The sequence below is a fragment of the Raphanus sativus genome, chromosome 5 (assembly GCF_000801105.2).
Source record: "Raphanus sativus cultivar WK10039 chromosome 5, ASM80110v3, whole genome shotgun sequence".
NCBI lineage: Eukaryota > Viridiplantae > Streptophyta > Magnoliopsida > Brassicales > Brassicaceae > Raphanus > Raphanus sativus.
The window spans coordinates 12,963,170-12,984,324 of NC_079515.1; the positions used below are offsets into that span (position 1 = coordinate 12,963,170).

The 21,155-nt window shown below is 33.6% G+C and overlaps 2 protein-coding genes and 1 long non-coding RNA gene across 4 annotated transcripts; 1 reads left to right on the plus strand and 2 right to left on the minus strand.

The window, feature by feature from the left end:
• Positions 1-1,922: 1,922 nt before the first annotated feature.
• On the minus strand, positions 1,923-4,514 carry LOC108862878 (uncharacterized). 2 transcript variants are annotated; one of them, XR_001951050.2, is made up of 4 exons: positions 3,633-4,514; positions 3,454-3,485; positions 2,961-3,054; positions 1,923-2,841 (listed from the first exon to the last, which is right to left on the minus strand). It is a non-coding gene; the product is annotated as an uncharacterized LOC108862878 (long non-coding RNA). The 2 variants fall into 2 exon arrangements; XR_001951051.2 differs by lacking the exon at positions 3,454-3,485.
• A 6,624-nt stretch (positions 4,515-11,138) lies between these two features.
• On the plus strand, positions 11,139-13,301 carry LOC108805363 (uncharacterized). Its single transcript, XM_018577384.2, has one exon. The coding sequence runs from the start codon at positions 11,317-11,319 to the stop codon at positions 13,054-13,056; it is 1,740 nt and encodes a 579-aa protein (XP_018432886.2). The 5' UTR covers positions 11,139-11,316; the 3' UTR covers positions 13,057-13,301.
• A 92-nt stretch (positions 13,302-13,393) lies between these two features.
• Positions 13,394-15,511, minus strand: LOC108805365 (oleoyl-acyl carrier protein thioesterase 1, chloroplastic). The gene is made up of 7 exons (XM_018577385.2): positions 15,068-15,511; positions 14,738-14,871; positions 14,532-14,645; positions 14,283-14,378; positions 14,107-14,194; positions 13,958-14,026; positions 13,394-13,859 (listed from the first exon to the last, which is right to left on the minus strand). Exons 1-7 carry the CDS (start codon positions 15,404-15,406, stop codon positions 13,602-13,604), a joined length of 1,098 nt encoding a protein of 365 aa, XP_018432887.1. The 5' UTR covers positions 15,407-15,511; the 3' UTR covers positions 13,394-13,601.
• Positions 15,512-21,155: the final 5,644 nt, after the last annotated feature.

Sequence of the window (21,155 nt, forward strand, 5' to 3'; positions counted from 1 at the left end):
TATACCATATAAAATATATAAATAATTTAATTTCAAAATTTTCATTGAAAAAATATTGAAACTTAATATTTTCATTTCAGAATTATTTTTAACTTTTTTAAACGATTATAAATTACGAAATTATTAAACATCTTACTGAAAATTTTCTTATCGATGGTTTAAAATTTTATAACAAAAATGTAAATGTTCATAAATATTTTTTAATATATGAGTAGAAAAGCTCATTAATATATATATATATATATATATATATATAACATTAAAATTATACTATATGTCTATGATAATATCATTTAAATTTAATAATATACTATATTAAATAGTTAAAATGATTGTTTGGATTTATTTACTATAAATACTTGTAAATAAACAAGAGTAATTGTTTTGATTTACCAATTTAATTATATGCAGAATAGTTAATAAATTTTCAGTTATTTAGTATATATTTATTATTTTATAATATGTAAAAATTGCAAAATAAGAATAGCATAACAATATAATTTATATACATAATACTCGTTTTGCGTGTAAGATACATATCTTAACCTAGTTAAGATTTAACAAAAACTATTAACATATATTAGCATACTTTGTAGGTTAATGAATAGTGTTTCCTAAACTTTTTTTTTTGAAAAAATAGTGTTTCCTAAACTTGGACCTGCCCAATGTGCACATTTATTTAAATTCTTAGTTAAAAACCGAAGATAGAGAAAAAACTTAAAGCCAAAAAAAAGAAGAAAAAAACTAATTCGTATATTTAAATTCATGACCTGAATAAATTAGTTATATCTGTATATTTTAAGAAGCTACTAGAGTACTTTTATTGTGACTAGAGTCTTTCTCCGCGCTACGCGCGGAAAAGTGTGTTGATAGTTTATTCATCGATCGTATGTCTCAATTTTTTTTTTGTAATGGAAGCTTTGTATTTTCAAAATAATAAGAAAGTTGGTGAACATCAATTTTTTAAAAACAAAAAGAGTAACTTGGGTAATAAATTTGATTTTTTAATTGTGTTTACTATTGGAATTATTTAGGGTGTTTTAGTCCGGTAAAACCAACCCACTAAAATTAAACCAAACCGAGCTAGAGTAAGTGGATTAAATCTGGCGATACCGAATACCGAACAGATGTTCTTTTTAAAAATTGGGATATATGGATATGCTTTGGTATTTAAACCGTTTAAACTGAGTAAACTGAATAAACCAATCAATTAAAATATAATAGCATAAGTACATGTAAATTATATAATATAATAAATAATATATAATTGATTTATATTTTTTGATATGAACCTCATATTTAAATGTTTATTTCATTATTTTTATTTTTTTATTTTAAATAGTTTAGTAGTTTATCTAAACCATATTAAATTATTGTATAATAAAAGTGTCCAGGGATATGCATAAACCGTGTCACTAAAACAAATTATATTATGGTCTATTTTTGATTGTATATTCCAATAACTTAGCCAAAAAAAAATCGGAGACACATTCATCTAATAGAAATAAATTTGAACGCATCAAATATATTCTTCTATAAGGTAAAATATAGTTCATGGATTTTATAAACTAATTTACGTTTATATTTGAAAAATATAGTACACAATATATCTATATGAAAAATAATATTAATCGATAAGGTAAAATATATTATTTTCTTAATGTGTTAAACAAATTAATATGTTATGTTAGATATTCATTATAAATTTGAATTTGGTAGGTGTTGTAAATTGTCCGTGAAGTCATGCTTTAACTATATATTTTATATTTTTAATGTCTAAATGAATAGCCATGGTTTTTTTTATTTCTTTAAAAAAATATTCAGCAAATAATTAGATTTTAACTGCTAAGATTGTTTTTAAAAAAAATGTTGAGCTAAAGGTGTTAACAAACTTTTAAAAAGAAAAACTGTTATCGAAATAATTTTTACAACCAAACTCAATTATTATTATTATTTGAAAATATCAAATTTATTAGTGATAAACGACCTTACAACTTGGTAGAGTAAATAAAACTAATTTGAAGTATTTGGACATATGGTCGGGAACATCAGATCATGAAGATCTCTTACAAAAAAAAACATCAGATCCTGAAGAGCATAGAACCCTGCTGCACCGCAAATTGCATATTGAAATCTTTGCTTCCTCGTCCATGGATGTCCTCATTATCAGCCCACCAACTGTTTTAACAACTTTCTCCACAGGATTCATCAAAGTTCTCAATTCTCCACCTATGGGAAACCGGAAGCACAGAAATTTTGCATTACAGAGTTGCTACAGTGTTGTCTTGCATGCATAGTCTTGTCCGCAGAGGAAAGCTCTACTGCTCTTTGGATCAGTTAGTTGCAGATCCATGAGTGAATCCGTTCCTGTTTCATCCATCTCCCTACCATTGTGTCCCAGCTTCTGATAATCTCGTTTTCTTTCCCTGAATATTGAAGCGGAGTCCTCTAGCAATAGATTAATCTGCAACGCCTCTATGATTGCGTCCAATACGTCTCCACGAAGTCCTAATCTCCAACATCCCTGAATCTTTAAGACGCGTTCTTTTGCAAGCTCTTGGAGATGTGTACGAAATCAGCAGATACCAGACTCTGTCGTTGTGGTCCTTTCGGATCCCAAAATGAACCACAGTCTCAATTGTTTTGTTTTTACCATCTTCAAAATAGCGGGTAAGTCTATATATGTTTTCCAATTTTTGTGTAATGTCGGCTTGTTATTGCAGAGCAGAGAATACTCAATGGACTGAGAAAATCCTCTAGCCAACACACATCACTACCTCCTTCTGTACGTACATCCACAATCCACTTGGTGGTGTTCGAGAATAACTGCCTCTCTGTACACTAAAAAAAAATAAACAGAAAAACAGAAAAAATATTACACACCATTCCTGCAAAATGTTTGAGAAATGAAAGTTTGTTTGTCTATCTATTCTTCAAGAAGTACAAAGCCAATCCATAACCTTCTTGTTCATGTCACGTCAACCTCCAATCCAGATCAGACAGTTTGCTTGCAGTTTTAGAGTAAGAGAGATCAGTGCTTTTATCTTACGATCCCTAAATCAATTAGGATGATTATAAAGCAGTAAATTTTTTTCAGACAGGAAAATAAGTCAATATGATTAATAGAATACACGTTCAAGCATAGAAGCCATGAAATAAACACAACATATACAAAGCAAATCAAACACACCTAAATTCAATTTTGAGAGTAAGATAATAATATCATCAAAGTGTGATCGTAGATTTAGGGACCTAGAATATAAAGTGAAAAAAATAGAGTGGATACGTGTCATTAAATCATTCCTATCAGACGGACAAAGTGACACCAAGTAGTTTACATGAATAACATCACTATATATATTAGCCATATTCACAATCACTTAAGCTTTGTAATTCTATCGTTTTGACTTGTAGTTAAAATAATAAGATTTTTTTTTTTTTTTAAAAGCTTACTCAGAAATGTAAGGTTCTGCAGAATTCCAGACCTAGGATGAAAACAAAGAAAATCAAATTAGAGGTGTTTAATCTATCTGATTAGCTCACAGAGAATTTCTAAACCTAACTGGATAAAGAGACCAGGAGTATGAGACCAACTAAACAGTAAAACTCAAAAGAAATAGAGCTAATCTTACTTTCAAAGTAAATAAGCTGAGACCAGTGAGCCATATCTTAGCTGAGGGACAGCCCTTGATTCTTGATACCTTAAGTTTCCTCCAAGATATCCTCTTCCCATTATACGCTATAGATTGTAGTTATCTCCATCGTTTAAAAGACATATTGCTCAGAGGCTACAATCACATTAACAACACACCACACCACACCACACCAAAAACTAAACAGATGGAGTGAATCGTTAATTACGAACATGGAATTGCATCTTAAGGAACAGAAAGCAGCACTTTAGAAAGTTGATTATATGGGTGAGTGGAATTGAGTCGTAAGATGTAAATATGAGGAAGGCAATGTCATACCTGATCATCAATCAGAAGGGGTTCTACGGTGATTAGTGGTTTCGGTTGAGCTTAGGGCTAGGTTTTGATTTTGATTTTGATAGAATTTAGGTTTAGATGAAGCCATTCTTGATACCTTCAGATTTCTCAGAGTTAACCACGGCGGAAGGGACGACGGCCTGATCGACGGAGTTGATCGAGCCGGAGGAGAACGCGGAGTTGCTGATTTTTTTCTGTGAGTCGGATAACGTCATCGTAATGAGCAGTCGAGAGGATTTGAACAATTGTTTGGATGAAATATAAAACCTAATGAGCGATTTATATAGGATATAACAGCATCCAAGAAATGTCTGAGAGAGTTGAGAGTAAGAAATCTAAGAGATTCCATTAACTACACGATTAAAGAGAAAACAGGAGTGGAGAGAGAATTGATTGTTCGAGAAGGGACACAATCGAAGAGAAGAGAGATGAAAGGGCTCACGATGTAGATCGCGAGATTAGGTCTGCTCCTCTGCAATGCGGCGTAAGGGGAGAAGTTGATAGGCTATCTAATGGGCTGCCGGAAAAAACCAAAAAAATAAAGTGAGATAGATTAACAGCCCAATGGTCGAAACAAAACGCGCAGGTTTAGCGCTAGTTGCTTACGTGGCATGTTATCTCTAATCCTATTGGTCGAATTAATTAATGACGTGGATATTTTCATAGAGCTTTATTTCTTCCTTTTAGTAATGTAATAGATTGCAATCATGATCGGCGGCTTACGTAGCATTTCCTGAAGCCTTTGTCGCCTTAGAGAATTAGTCATAGTTCATTGATCTCTGATTATAGGTTGGGTAATTGATATTAAAAACATTTCCAATCTCCGTCTATATTTTTTTCTAAAATAGATATTTTTTATTATAGAAATGTATGTGATTCAATATAATATTATAATAATATTTTGTTATAAAGTAAAATATAAAATGTTTTTTTCTTTAAAAATAAAAAGTAGTTTTCTACTATATTATCTTCTATAATAAAAGAATATTATATATATAAATTAGAGCAAATCTATCTTTATAATAAAGTTTTTATATTCTAAAAGTATATAGAAAAAATGGTTGGTTTGGAAATGATTTAAAAGTAACAGAAAACAGTAAAAATAGAATGATGTGGAAACTATATGTCGTAGAAACAATAGTTGTAAAAACTGTATACCCGTAACTAGTATAGAACACATTTTGTTCTAAAAAGTATACATAGTACACATTTTAATTGAATGATAGGATATTGAGTAATTTATATGTAAAGTTATTTAACACTTTTCTTTATATATTTAATAAATATATATTTATTAGTTATAATATATTTCATATTCAATTATTTTTAAAAAACTATATTGATAGTTTGTAGTATTAATTAAAGTTAATAATAAATCTTTTTAGAAAACAAATGAATAATTATTTGGTTAAAATATGTTAGTACTAATAAAACATTTAAATGTTGGATCGCTAGAAATATTTTAAAGCATGAAACTAAGGTGATATACTTGGAACTTAGTTTGTGACAAAAAAAAAAAAATACTTGGAACTTAGTATTACTAAAGTTCAAAATCTGTGTCTGAAAACTTAAAGCTCCTTAAAAATGTGTCATCTATGTTAACGGGTAAGAACATATTTACCGATTGGGTTTTTGTTAAGGTTTTTAATTCAAAATATGAATATTTAACTAGAACTGAATTAATTAATATTTTTAAGCTTGAACCACTAGAAAACAAATAACTAGCATTAGAAGTTGTAAAAGATATAAAAAAGCTCTCATATAAGATACTTTTGATTATTTCTCTTATTTGTTTTTATTTCTTCTCCTTTTTATTATTAAGATATTTGATGAATAAAGACTTATTCTTGGGTTCACTCCCTAGGGTGAACCTCTAGATCCACCAACCAATAGGATTGTATCATTTAAAATTCAATATATTTTAAAGAAGGAAACAAAATATTATCGAATTATATTATATTTTCAAAATAAAAATTATACTAATCATAAAAACAAGACTTTTTAATCTAAAAAATATATTTTCAAAATATATTTAAAGTTTATACTAATCACAAAAAATGAGACTTTTTACTCTAAAAAGAATTTATTTTCAAAAAATTAATTTAAGACTTTGGATAAATATTAAATTTTAAATCTTAAAAATTTCAAAAAAAAAATTTAAGATTTATCCAAAGGTTTTGGATTTACCCAAGGGTTTAGGATTTACTCAAGGGTTTAGGGTTTAGGATTAGGATTTAGGGTATAGTTTTTTGTTGATTGTGTTATAAACTTTGATTTTTAAAAAAAAAAATCAAAGTTTTAAAATTTATCCAATGGTTTACCAAAATATTTAGAGTTTAACATTTAGAGTTTAGTGTTTTTTTGTGGTGTTAATTTTTTTTGGAAAAACATATTTTTTTGCAATTAGTATTATTTTTATTTATTTTTACTTCTTTTTATTTTTTAAAACGTAATATAGTTTTGCAATATTTTGTTTCCTTTTTTAAAAGATGTCAAATTTGAAATAACTAAATCCTATTGGTTGGTGAATTTATAGGTTCACCTTAGAGGGTGAACCCAAGAATAACTCATGAATAAATACCACTCAAAATGTTCTAATAGGATATATAGCTGTATTAGAAAATGATGTGACGTAATAATCATTGTTCTGGATGTAGAAAGTCTGATGAATCTTTGTTTCTCCATCCGAATGAGTCATTTGGATGAATACGAGAGTTTTGTTTGTTTAGACATTAAAAGTGCAACTTATTCAGATGAATATTCGGATGGCTTTTGGAAATCTAGGCTTAATTTTAAAGTCCATTCAAATGAACCAATTTGGATCATTTGAATGGAGATGGTTCATTCAAAATGGTATAATGTTTATTATGCCCCTAATGTAATTTACAAATTATAAACCTAAACATAATATCATTTTGTCCCACGTAAAAATTAATAAAAGTACAAAAACATTTTTTCCGCCAAAATCGAAAAATTTCGTTTTCCCGCCAAAATTGAAATTCTCGTTTTCTCGCAAAAACGTGTTTCCCGCCAAAATAGCAAAAAAGCATTTTTCCGCCAAACCGAAAATCTCATTTTCCTGTCAAAACCGCAAAAATGTGTTTTTCCGCCAAAACCAGAAAAATCTCGTTTTCCGGCCAAAACCGTAAAACCGTGTTTTTCCGCCGAAACCACAAAATCTCGTTTTCCCACCAAAACCGAAAAACTCGTTTTCTCGCCAAAACCGAAAAATCTCGTTTTCCCGCCAAAGCAGCAAAAACGCGTTTTTCCGCCAAAAACGAAAAAAACTCATTTTCCGTCAAAACCGCAAAAACGTGGTTTTCTGCCAAAACCAAAAAATCTCGTTTTTTCCATAAAACCGCAAAAACGTGTTTTCCGGCTAAAACCGAAAATCTCGTTTTCCCGCAAAAACATGTTTTTTCCTGCCAAAACCGAAAACCTCGTTTTTCTGCCAAAACAGCAAAAACACGTTTTCCTGCCAAAAACGAAAAATCTCGTTTTTCCGTCAAAACCGCAAAAAACGTGTTTTCCGCCAAAACCGGAAAATCTCGTTTTCCCACAAAAACGCGTTTTCCTGCCAAAACCGAAAATCTCGTTTTCCCGTCAAAACCGCAAAAACGTGTTTTCCCGCCAAAACTGAAAAAGTCTTGTTTTCCCGCGAAAACCGCAAAAAAATCGTTTTCCCGCCAAAACCAAAAATCTCGTTTTCCCGCAAAAATGTATTTTCCACCAAAACCAAAAAATCTCGTTTTCCCGCTAAACTGAAAAATATCGTTATAAAAAAAACGTGTTTCCCGCCAAAATTAAAAATTTGTATTTTCACACCAAAACCAAAAAATGTGTTTGTCCGCTAAAACCGAGAAATCTTGTTTTCCCGCCCAAACCGCAAAAAAAAACTTGTTAATTTTTGAAATAATTCTAATGTAAATATATTAAACTAAATTATTAAATGTAATATAGTTAAAAATAATATCAACCATATGATTAAACTAATACAAGGGTATTTTGGTAATTTGTTTACTAAAGTCATTTGAATGGAAATGAAAATAAAGAAACAAACATATGATTCATTTAGATGATCCATCTAGATGAGATATCTGGATGAACAAACAAACATGTACAAAAATCTGAATGGATCATCTAGATAGATGATATAAATGAATCATCTAAATTGAAATGACAAATGGTGAAACAAACAGCCCCTCAATCACTCATATGCTATTTTTGAGTGTTACAAGCATGAGTTTTATCCCATGACTTCTAGTCTAAATGTTTTCCGGTTTTAGTGTTTATACCAATATACATTGCCTATTCTAACATAATAATAATATTGAAGACTAAGAACTCGACAATATTTTTCATTCGTGGATAATTTATTATTTCTAGAAAGTTTGAAAGGATAAAATATCCACAAGAACTACTAAGTCATGCGGAAAGAGAATGTTAAGTTTGGTTCTTATCAAATACAACAACTCTTTTGGTAAAACAATCACGTAAAATTATTAGTTCAAAAGTTGTATGCTTACAAAACATATATTTTATGGATGATTCTTAGAGTTCTACTTCCAAATTTAGTGGGAGGGAACGATTTTAGAAAGATAGGTCTAAAAATATTCAAATCATGAAAAGAAAGAACCATATTCAAAACTAAAAGAAAATTATTTGGACAATAGAAAATCGGTCAGAATTTTGGATTGGACTTCAAAGATTTGATCACCATAATTTTGAACAAAGCTGAATGAGATAACCACGCTACAATACGATTTTATTCATTTAAGATTGCATACATTCTTGGAGACCAAAATGCAATTGTTGATTCTTTCACAAATCTTTGGGAAGTTTACTAGAAGGAGGCAAATTACTTCAATAATTACTAGAATAAGTCATAAAAATTTAAAATTACTAAATTATTTTTATGGTAAAAAATGCCTTTTTTATAGTTGTGATTAAAAAGGTATATTACAAAATTGCCATTTAAATTTTGAAAAAATTTCCGACGGCAGATTTATTTAACAAAAAACAAATCTGCCGTAATTTAAATCTGTTAATTAAATCTGATGTTAAATTTAAATCTGCTGTTTATTTGGTAGCAGACTTTTAAGTGACAGCATATTTATTTGAGATGGCTGATTTATCTGTCCAATTTAATGTTGTCAATAGATTTATCTGTTTTAATCTATCGAATGTAGTGGCAGATTTTTTTAAAGTGGCAGTTTTATATCGTATCGGTTAGATTTTTAAGATCGATTTAAATATACGGCCGGCCGATTTTTAATGGATAATAGACATAAATTTTTATGGCAGATATGTTTGTCCGATTTAAATATCTGGTCGACTTTTATTTTCATGTGGTGGCCGACTTTTTAAATTGTCATCTTTGACGGCAGATTTATAAGATAAATTCTAATTACCAGAATAAGACAAATTTATTGTGGCAGATTTATCCAGCCGAAATTGTGGTTAAGTGCCCAAATATTTCGATTTAGTTTTAATTAAAATCGGTTTAAATTAATTTTAAATTTTGGTTTAAATTAATTTAAACTTATGGTTTAAGAATCATATTAGACCACGTTTTAGGTTTACGTTCTTCTTTGTCGTCGTCTTCTTCTTCCTCTTACCTCTCATTCATAAATTTTGTCTCTACTTTCATGGGGATCTACAACAGTGTCCTTTAATTCACATTGATTGGAGAATAATGGAGCACATGATTCTTGTCTCGGGGAAGTGGAAAGTTGAAAAAACTAAGTGGTTGTTTGAAGTAGATAATGATCGAGGTAGCATAATAGTTGCTGCGGATGAGGACACTCGATTTGAGGATTTTGTGAAAATCATATATGAGGATTATGGAGTTGATTTTGCAGAAAACAACTTGGAACTGAGTACCTTATTCCGAAGGAGAATCTACACAATCAAAGCATCAACACACCACCTGTGAAAATACGAAACGATAGACAGTTTCATGCATTCTTGGGTCTCTGCAAACTCGAGAACGTTCGGCTATGTGTAGAGTTTAAAGTGAAAAAAAGATTTGGAGAAGGAGCTGGCGAAAATCAGAAACAACCCATGAAAGGAGATGACTGTATGGGTGAAGACGAAGAAGATACAGACGAAGAGGGTGACCGATTCGATTACTGCGATGATTCTGATGAACAACAACTGATGACGAAGACTTTACTACATATGGGCTTCCACCAAACCATGTAGAAGAGGTTCATGGATCTTGTAAAAAGATGATTTATGCACGAAAAACTGAAGAAAGGGATTCTCCAATGAGTATGGCCGATTTACGCTCATTCAATTTTGGCAGAGATGTGACCCAGGCGAACAGCGGAGTTCAGGTCTCGTTGACGACACATAGATGGAGATGACGAACGGCGGAGTGCAGGCTGTGACTCAGGCGAACGGCGACACAGAGATGGAGATGACGAACGGCGGATTTCAGGATGTGACGCAGAGAAAGTGTCGGAGACAGAAATGGAGATGACAAGGCCTCGTCTGCGTCGTTGGAGAAGAAGACCCGTCTTCTTTTTCTTTTGTATTACTATATATTTTTATTTATTAAATTATAATGGTAAACTTGTGGTTAATATTTAGACAGTTGTGTTTTTGGTAAATTTAGCTGTTTTAAATTTTAATCTAGTAATTAGAAACTAATGTGATTTATTCTAGTAATTAGTAGAATGATTTGCATTAGTCTAGATAATTTCTCTAAATTGAATCTTTTCATATAATTTTTTTTTTATGTTGGGATGATGGGATCAAAATCTAATAATTAATTATTATAGAAATATAAATCTATATTTTGGTTAAATTTAAAAACTAATATTTTTAATCAGAGGTGTGTGATAAAAAAAAAGAAGAAATTAGCGAACGTCGATGGGGTAAAGGCAGGGTCATGGTCCGTAGATAGCAAATCCATAAGATCGCTCCCTCCTCTTTCCTCAATTTTCAGCGCCAACGTCAAAGTTTCGGCGGCCGAACAAAAATATTTTGAAATTTTGAAGATTTTAACCTCCCCTAATATTTCACTACCAGAGAAAGAAGAAGAAGAAGAAAGATACCTCCCATCCCCACCTCTCTCTCTCTCTCTCTCTCTCTCTCTCTCTCTCTCTCTCTCTCTCTCTCTCTCTCTCTCTCTCTCTCTCTCTCTCTCTCTCTCTCTCTCTCTCCTCTCTCTCTCTCTCTCTCTCTCTCTCTCTCTCTCTCTCTCTCTCTCTCTCTCTCTCTCTCTCTCTCTCTCTCTCTCTCTCTCTCTCTCTCTCTCTCTCTCAACTTGATTTTAATTTATCCCAGGTAGTCGAATTAGGATCTAAGCTAAGTGGGAATCATGGTGAGAATCGAGAATGTAGAATCGTTCTACGCAAAGCTTCGCGAATCGGCGACTTCCACGTCATCCCAGAATCCTCTCCTCATATTCCCTTCATCCTCCGACGTCGATTCCATCTGCGCCCTCAAGGTCATAACACACATCCTCGAATCCGATTCCATCCACTATTCCTGTTTCCCCGTCTCCTCTTTTCTCGAGATCCACAACTACGCTCCTCCCGCGCTCTCCTCCCACAGTCCTCTCACCATTCTGTTGATTAATTGGGGCTGTCACCGCGATTTGAAGCTGGTGCTGAAGCTAGGCCCCGCCGCTCGTGTCTTTGTGGTCGATAGTCACAGACCTATTCATCTCCACAATCTCAGCGATCAGAATCACCAGGTTCTTGTTCTCCACACCGATGATGACGAGAGGCAAGCGGATCTCGCTTACGATTTCGATGTCTTGAAATTGGCCAACGAGAGCTTTCACATGCATCAAGAAAGCGATGGCGAAGATGAAGATGAAGACGAGAGTGATGATGGTGATAGACCGAGTAAGAGAAGGAAAATGAATGATGATAAGCTTATGAAGAAGCTAAAGAGAGACTATTACAAGATGGGGACTTTCCACGGGAAGCCATCAGGTTGCTTGTTGTTCGAGCTCTCTCACTTATTAAGGAAGAACACCAACGAGTTGCTCTGGCTCGCTTGCGTTTCCTTAACCGATCAGTTCGTTCACGAGAAGTTAACCGACGAGAGATACCGAGCTTGCGTTATGGAGCTCGAGCAGCACATCAACAGCTCCGGGAACATCGACAAGATCGCTTCCGTTACTCTCAAAGACGGAACCAAGGTCCGAGCTCCCGACTGTTCAAGAATCTCCTACGAGGAAGAGCCTAGGCTTATGCTTCTCAGAGAGTGGAATCTCTTCGACTCCATGCTCTGCTCCTCTTACATCGCTACTAAACTCAAGACTTGGAGCGATAACGGGATCAAGAAACTCAAGCTTCTTTTGGCTCGTATGGGGTTTGCGCTCGTCGAGTGCCAGCAGAAGTTTCCTTACATGAAGGACGAGGTGAAGAGGAAGATGAGGCAGGAGTTTGATCGCTTTTTGCCTGAGTATGGGCTTAATGATTTCTACTACAGGAGTTTCTTGCGTCTTCATGGTTACAGCTCCAGGGTCTCTGCTGCTGATGTTGTTTATGGTATCACAGCGCTTCTTGAATCGTTTATCGAGTCAGGTGGCTCCTCTGCTTCTAAACAGTTTGGAGAAGCTTATGATGCTTTGTCATTGAACAATCTTGATAAACTTCGTTCTGGTATGCAACAAGCGATCAAGGTTCAAAGAGCGATACTCAGGCAAGGAAGTGCAGCGATCACCAAAACAGGATGCATTCGAAGCGGAAGGAAGTTCAGATGGGTGAAGGTTGAGGATTCCATTGATGCTAAGTACTTGGGATACCCTCAGGCTTTGACCAAGTTCTGTTACTTTCTGATGGATGCTTTGAGAGAGAAAGGAGCTAGGATGAAGCCGATGCTATGTGCCTCCGCATCTCAGCAATTAGGGAAGATACTTGTGGTTGGAGTTTGTGGGAAGCCGAGGCTCGGTGCAGTAAGAGGGAATGCGTTTGGTAATGCTTTCAGAAAAGCAGCTCAAGAGAGTAGAGCTGATTACTTTCACGAGCTATTCGAGTCCTCGTGGATCGTCTTGGATGTTTCTGCTGTTAACTCTTTCATGATTAGATTAACTGAGAAGCTTTGACATACAACTCTCAAGGTATCTCTTTTTTGTTATTCGACTCGTCATTGTGTTTTTTTTTTAATTTTCTAGTTTTTCAGTTCTTTATATCTCACATTGTTTGGAATTTTTACAAGCCTTTGTAATAGGCAAGAAGAATCTGTTATCAATCATGTAACTTGTTTAATCAAATAACAATAGAGCATCGTGGATCCTTTGACTCGTGTAATGTTAACAGAAATAAAGTTTCTAACAGCTCTTATGTCAAAGTAACTTCATTTATATTAAAAAACATCTGAACGAACAATATTTCTGTTTTTATGAGATACACGCAAAGACAAAAGACAAGACCGGAAGACGGTAAGATGAAATGGGTTTGGCTTAAATCCTCAAGATTTGTACAGAAACAAGAGCGAAAACTCAGAAGGTTCCACAAAGACTACTCCAATAATTCCAGTTCTCTCTAGTCTACCCCAAACTTATATTAAAAAAAAAGAACAATGAGACCTGACTAGACTCGTGAAACAAAACCATCAGCAACACTGAAAGAAACTTGAGAAGGAAGTGGCTTAGAGATTGGAGGGCTTCTTTCTCCAGAGGGTTGTCCCGCGGTTGATCTCTTGACCATCTCCCGACAACCTTAGGAGATGTAAGAACTGGCTATCGTTGTGGTCCTGTGGGACTGATGTCGCAGAGCCATTGGTCCCACCAATCTCTGAGGTGGTGGTAGTGAGTGAATCCACCACATCGTCTTGTTGACATTCTCTTCTGTAATCCAGAGTTATGACCTGAAGTTCGTGCGTGTCTACAATTTCTTGAGGTATGCTCTGCCATAAACCAAGAAACAAAATCATATGATTACTCAAACAATAATTAAAAAATAAAATTATCGAGCTTTAGTAGTAAAAATAATCTGGTGAATTACCTCAAGAACCCATCCAATATAGGTGACATTATTGACATGCTGGTTCATGTCGAGATCAGCTCGTCTAGGCTGCAAAGACATGATTACAAAACTCTTAAGCCTAAAGATAGAGAACGAGTCATATGAATCTGTTATTGTTTTTTTTTTACCTTAAGCCCAATCATCGAATACTGAGCTGGATCTTCGAGTTTTGGGATCTTCTTCAAGCTTCTATTATTCTCCTCAGGAAATGCTAATCTACAAGATGTACAAGATATTAGATAAGTTAGCATTCAACATTTAATTGACCAGCAAGCATTTCCCTAGTGACAAAATGTCCTTTAACCTGAGATCTTTAGGACAGAAGACCAAGTACTCGTCCCGAACATCGTCAGACACTTTCTGAAGCCGTCTTGTGTCTTGGTTCATCATTACCCACTTGCTGAAACATACGTCAAACAACAAATCAGGACAGCATAAAATCCAAGTGTACCGAAACCTTTATCTTAACATAAAACATTTTAACTCCAACATCCACGTCTATTATAAGGTCCTAAACCAATACAGAAAAAAAAAGATTAAAAAAAAAGGAAACCTTGTAGCACGGCCAGTGACTTCACCCGTAGCAACATCCTTAAGAATCCAATCACGCCTAGTCCCGATCCTTCCTTCACTCTGACACCATGTCTCTATCTCAACCACATCACCCCTGCAAACCAAAGAAAAGATTCCCTCGTTAATTACTTGTCATCAAAACAGATAGATTAAAAAAGAAAAAAACGAAGCAGGAAACCAATATACCAAGCAGGGTACTTGTAGATCTCAATGTGCATTCTCGCAGTGACCCAAATGAGATGCAGTTTCCTCATTGTCGGTGTTGTCGCAAACCCATCTGTCGAAAATCCAACGCTTTGGGCATGATTACATCCCACCTCCTATATCCACATCAACCCAACAACAAAGTCCTTCTCTTTAACAATTGACCAATCAAGATTCGATTCATACATATAACGAATTAATGATTATTAGAATTAGAAAAAAAAACACGACATGTGCGTGACATTCGAGAAGATCAAACCAATCATCGAATCAAAGAAAATTAAGAGAGAAAAAAAAATAATACAGTCTGACCTGCAAAAGATTAGCGATGGTTTCGACAGTGGCGGTTTTGTTACTCCCAACTTCGTAGGATCTGACGATGAACTTCTCCTTATACGACAAACCATCCTCCGTCAAGCTACCTAATCGGAGCTGATCCGCGAGAGTACCCAGACCCTGTTCTGCTCGAATCACGCTTCCTTGATCAGCAGATACGGTCGCTCTCAAAGGATCCAAAACCGTTTTCCTCAGATGAGAACACGACACGGAGGAGGAGACGGTTCTTCTCCGATGTAACAACGGATCCGGTTGATGAGAATGCGAGAAGAGGCTCTGTAACTTATCAGTCGCATTATAAGAGAGCTTCAACATCTTTTCGGGATCGAAGAAGAAAAATGTGGGAGACGGAGAAGCTTCTTTAATAATATAAGGTTGGTTTGAATCTCTAGTAGTAAAGTGTTCTCTCCGATGGGTCCGAGGTGAATACGGAAGGCAAACCAATAACGAAGACTTTTTTTTTAGTTTGCCACTTGGTTGTGTTCGAATTTACGGTTTTGCCATTTTACGCCAATTGTCAAAGACGAGATGAGAAAAAGCCTGGCTCAGTGGCGCTAGTGTCTGCGTTGTCTGTCTCTCTGTTTCTTTTGTAATGTAGCGAGCACGTGTCTTTCACTCTTCTTCTCTCGGTTTAATCACGTGGCTTGATTTTGCGTTTCTTTCTGTTGGTGGTTTCTTTCTCAGATTTGATTTGTTGCATTGTTGAAGACTTTTTCTTCTTCACATGTATTGTTGAGATTTTTTTCATATATTCTTTTTACGCATTATGAAATAGTTTATTGAAATTTATTGTCTACCTTCCGAACCACTACCACACCTACTGTGTCGGACGATACAACCAACGTCACACAATTTTATTTCAATAACAATATTCTAACACATGTATACTTAATTATATATATCTAGTTTACTTCACTCATTCTATTCAAAATATTTATAATGATGATGCACATAGTTCAAAGATCAAATAATATACATATATTAACGGATAAAGTGATTTGCTTCTCACTTAAAATTCATGTCAAGCTTTTTATTTCGTATATTAACAATTGTTGCATTTGAAATCTCAAAACAATAACCATATTAGTATCTTTTTATTTTCAAAGTTTTATTTCTAAACCTATTACAATTTAGAAAATCAGTTAAGTTAATGGTAAAATTTTAAATACAACAAATTTGAGCAATGAAGAATTTGTTTTTTTTTTCAAATCTAAATATCTGATTCCAATCTGAAATAACCAAAACTCAAACTAAAAATATCTACATTTGATAGGATATATAAAAAATACCTGAACGGATGATAAATCATAATACCGAAATATAAGAAAATTTGAAATATCCGGTCTAAACTTGAAGAGTACCCAAACTTCTATGCCTATCTGCAACATTCGAGAGGACCAAAATTCTCTAAACGCCCCGGTATAGGATTACTAATCAAACCTACATTATTATTATTTTTTGTTAAACCTTAAGACTGTTGTGAATCGAGAGAAAGAGAGAGTTGATTGTTCTTATTATTCCATAAGTAATGGTACATATATAACGGATACAAAGCTAGAGTTTTAGAACTTTCTAGAACATGGGCTTATGGTCTAATGGACATCCACATAATTAGTTCATAACACTTCCCCTTGGATGTTCATTACAAAAATATTTTCTAAAGCGTGTAGGATGCTGTCTCATTAAAAATCTTACCAGGAAAACCTAGTGGAAAAAACTATGGTTAAAGGAAAAAGAGTGCAGCGCGCATCTATTCCCTGATGAGAACATAACTTGAAATATCTAATAAGACACTCTCCAATGTGATGAATTAACTCCTTAGCTTGGACTCGGAACGGCTCACCTCTTTTGGCAGATTTTACACTCTTCACTGAAACTTGAATATCCTTATGACAGTAGGATGAAATGACTTCAAATCACTTGAAAGTCAAATGTAACATCCATGTCTAACTTTAAGCTCCGGTCTGGCTCTGGTAGGATGGAAACATCGAGCGACATATTGAATAGTAAATAATATAGGTATTCTCAGAGAGTTTGCACATGTTCCACGAAAACTGTCATATCTCGAGTTCTCTCATATAGAATGATTTGATTCAAATTGGATATGAAATTAGACTCAAAGATCTTTCTCTGGACGCCAAGTCAGTTTTAATTCCATCTTGAAGGTCTCTTTTGCTTTTCAAACTTTCGACCTTCGACTCTGTCTCACAAATAGAATGTGTTCGCACCTTGATTCTTCTTCAAGTATGATTGATCTTTGATCATTCTCTTCTGTTTCTCTCTGTATCAGAGATACAATAGAAGAATGATAGATATTCAACACGTAAGTGTTAACATTCCTCTTTAGGTATCTATCATTTGCGTCTTCTTTGTTGTCTCGTTAAAACCTTGACATGGAAAAATTCAATGAGATAAAAACCATGATAAGAAAAAGAGCACAACCCCGCACATCATCATATTCTCCCCCTTGAAGCATCATCTTCAGGAGATATATTATCATCATACATATGATCCTTTTAGGAATTGATATAATCACATCCTTAGTGAATAAACTCGTTTGATTGTCAGATAATCTCTTAGACCATTAGATTTCTTGTCCATAGAATTACTGTCGTAGAAGTGATCATATCTTGGATTACCTTCATATAAAATTACTTGTACAGGTGAGTTATTTCCTCTCTTCTTATAAAATTTACTTGTATGACCATTCTTCTTGTCATACAAAATCACATTTTCAATTATGAAAGAGGCTAGTAAAATTTCAATATCATGGTACTTCATGACCAAGAATTATTTCCTTTATATATTTGATATATTTGCGCAGTAATATTCTCGAGAACTAACACTTACTGCTTATAGCAGTCTGAATCCTTATGGGGTTTACTACTTCTTGCAGTTTATATCCTCTTGGATCATTGACATAATTATCATATTCCAGTGGTTTTTAATTCTTGCTAGACTAAAGAAACTTTAAAGTTGATGCTTCCACCATATGATATGTTTTTTATAACAATTTCAGGTCTTTGTGTGAACCCTTGATCAACTACTCTTTTGCATCACAATTTTCATCATTTCATTCATCCTTTCACATAAATACCCGTTTACGTGCCACTGGTTTACACCTTCAGGTGTATGGACTACCTGTCCAAATACTCTCTCTTTCCAAGAGATTTAATCCCACATTTATTGCTTATTTCTATCTTGGCCAATCATTACTTTATGTACAATTTTCAATAGATGGTTCATGATCCTCATTCTCATCAACTGCTACATTGCATGCATATGTACTTATAACATCGATTTAATATGGGTCCCATATTGTGACATGACATAGCTATTTGAGATTTTTTTATTTTCAGGTACCTGAATTTTTTTCTTGTCATGTTTTCTATTTCGAGATCTTTAATATTTCATTCCTCGGTTCTGCCATTCTCATTCATGGTCTTTTTCTTTTTCGAGGATTTTTATATTTGGAACCGATAAATCTATCACGCTTCAGGCGCTCTTTAGACTTATTAGCAGTTTGATATTGTCCTTCTGGGACATCCATTTTAACTGGAGCATTTACAGCTGGTACTTGTGAATTAATCACTTTCTTAGGGTCAGTAAATAAGTATGGAAACTCATATAGTAATCTTTGTAATATAATGATCTCCATACATTCGTTTTGGACTTCTATTTATGCTCTTTCGTCCAAGGATCAATGAAATTCATATCAACTCATTCATTCTCCAGCTGTTTATTTTCTCTCCCTGATGTTGGATAGACTAACTTTAAGTCTTTAAATGAATCTTATAAAATCTTTTAGATTTTATCATCAATGGAGATCATATCAAACATATTCATAACCTCATTTGAGGTCCCATCTTTTATCGATGTGGTGGAACCATTACAATTTTATCAAATTTTCTAGATGGAGATCTTTGGTTTATGACCCAAAACCAATTAAATGGGGATAGTTCTTCATTACTCTTTGGCATTATGCGAATCACTGTTGATGCATCTCACATATGAACATTAACTACAATATGTTCATCATGTATCTCTACATACATAAAATAATTATCAAAGGATTGTGAATTCACCAGTATTACCAATTAATCTCGCAAAAATCAGGCTGTGGATCTATGACAAGGATACATACGACCTTCTTGTCGATGCACTAATTATAAACATATGGTGGATGATCAGTCTACCAGTGGGTGATCAAGCACGCAGCATATAGTAGATTATTCGTAAGAATCTTCTGGTTCTTTAAAGAATATTCATATGATTATCTTTCACATCATTACTATACCGGGATGGCATAACCGGCTTGCCAAACATTACACGTTCAGTAAACTTTTTGTTTACTATTACATTTATCTCCATTTTCTAATCATTGTGTAGTATAATATAATTAGTGCCTTGGGTAATACTTGTGATTGGAGGTATTCAACATTTCACTTTACTTATTGTCTAAACATTGGTAGATGTAAAATTCCTTGGTTTTACTTTATAAATGATTCCTCAAGTCTGTTTCCAGTGTGAATATACTTCTGGATGTTCCACTTACTAGAGATGTAAGATTCTCTAATTCTGCCCATCGAGATGATAAGACTACATTTTTGTAAATCTCGAATTGAATCTCAACTAAAAATCAACAACATATCCAACTTAAGGTTATGTGTTATATCTTAGATATTTTTGATCTTTGAGACTTGGGAAAGTATAAGTTTCGTTTCCATAGGCATACATGTATCTGCTCTTCTAGAACTTCCAATAATCTTGATACTACACGACACTGTACTCACGTTAATTTTTTTTTCTTATAAGCTGAGAGAAATATCTCTTATTTGCTACCCTATTTATTTTCTCACTTCTTGTGAGAATATATTTTTGAAAGAAATTCAGTACACTTTACTTTGACCATATCCATATCCACATTAGTGTCTACGACCATGTTTGTAGCCACTTTCTCATGTAATAATGTGGTCTTTCTTTTTTCAATATATAGTGTCACATTCACTTCAGAGAATGGAGCATAATCAAGTAGACGTGATTATCTTACATCAATAGCTCATTGTTTTGAGTCTCAAAGAGACAAGACACAAGTATAAACTTCTTTAATCTTTTTTAATGTGTCTGTTGGACAATATTATTTGTGTTAAAAATATGTTTTCCAATATATAAGCATCATTAAAATTTCTTCGAGATTTTTTTCTTTTTTTTTTAAATTAACATCCAACATAGTTGACATATAGTTACGTATTTTAAGTCTTGTAATGTTTAGATGCAAAATATATAATAAATTTTAGATAATCACATTCTTGTAGTTATCCAAAACTTATGGATCTTTTAAGGTCAAGAATTAATTGTTGATAACGTGTTGTGAATCGAGAGAAAGGGAAAATTGATTGTTCTTATTATTCTATAGTAATGATGGTACATATATATAACAGATACAAAGCTAGAATTTTAGAATCCTCTAGAACATGGATTTATAGGCTTAATGGACATCCACGTAATTAGTTCATAAACATCAATTTTTTTTGAAAGAACTACTTGGCATTGGCTTTAAGAACTATGACAAGGTAGCTTTGCCACTCCATGCGGAAGCAGAAGCGTTAAGGTGGGCTCTGAAAGAGACGAGGAAGATGGATGCTTGCGAGGTGATTTTTGAATCAGATTGCCAGCAACTTGTACGACTCATCAACAAGCCGCATGAGTGGCCTGCTCTTGGTCCTGAACTTGATGAGATCGACTTCTTATGCTCAGAGTTCTCTTCGATTTCGTTTAATTTTATTAGTCGTTTAAATAATGGCCGTGCAGACTCTCTCTAAGGCAGGACGATCATAAGCTTCAAACTTTTGTTACTTGGGAGATAAGACTCCTCTATGACTGGCTCATTAAGCTAGCTTATGTGAACCTTTAGTTATTTAGTAAAGTTTTTCTTTGGATGACAAAAAAAAAAGTTAACTTTTACGAAAAAGTTGGACGCAATGTTCAATTACCTAAAACATCAAAATTCTTACTTTACTAAAACAGGAACTTAATTATAACGAAATACTGTAATTGATCGAAG

Bases quoted from the DNA above. Each gene is read 5' to 3' on its own strand.
- LOC108805363 (XM_018577384.2), top strand. From the start codon at position 11,317: ATGGTGAGAATCGAGAATGTAGAATCGTTCTACGCAAAGCTTCGCGAA.
- LOC108805365 (XM_018577385.2), bottom strand. From the start codon at position 15,406: ATGTTGAAGCTCTCTTATAATGCGACTGATAAGTTACAGAGCCTCTTC. The intron at 14,646-14,737 runs GTATATTGGTTT...TTTGGTTTGCAG, and splicing joins ATCTACAAGTACCCTGCTTG to GGGTGATGTGGTTGAGATAG. The intron at 13,860-13,957 runs GTAATTCACCAG...GGTTTATGGCAG, and splicing joins ATATTGGATGGGTTCTTGAG to AGCATACCTCAAGAAATTGT.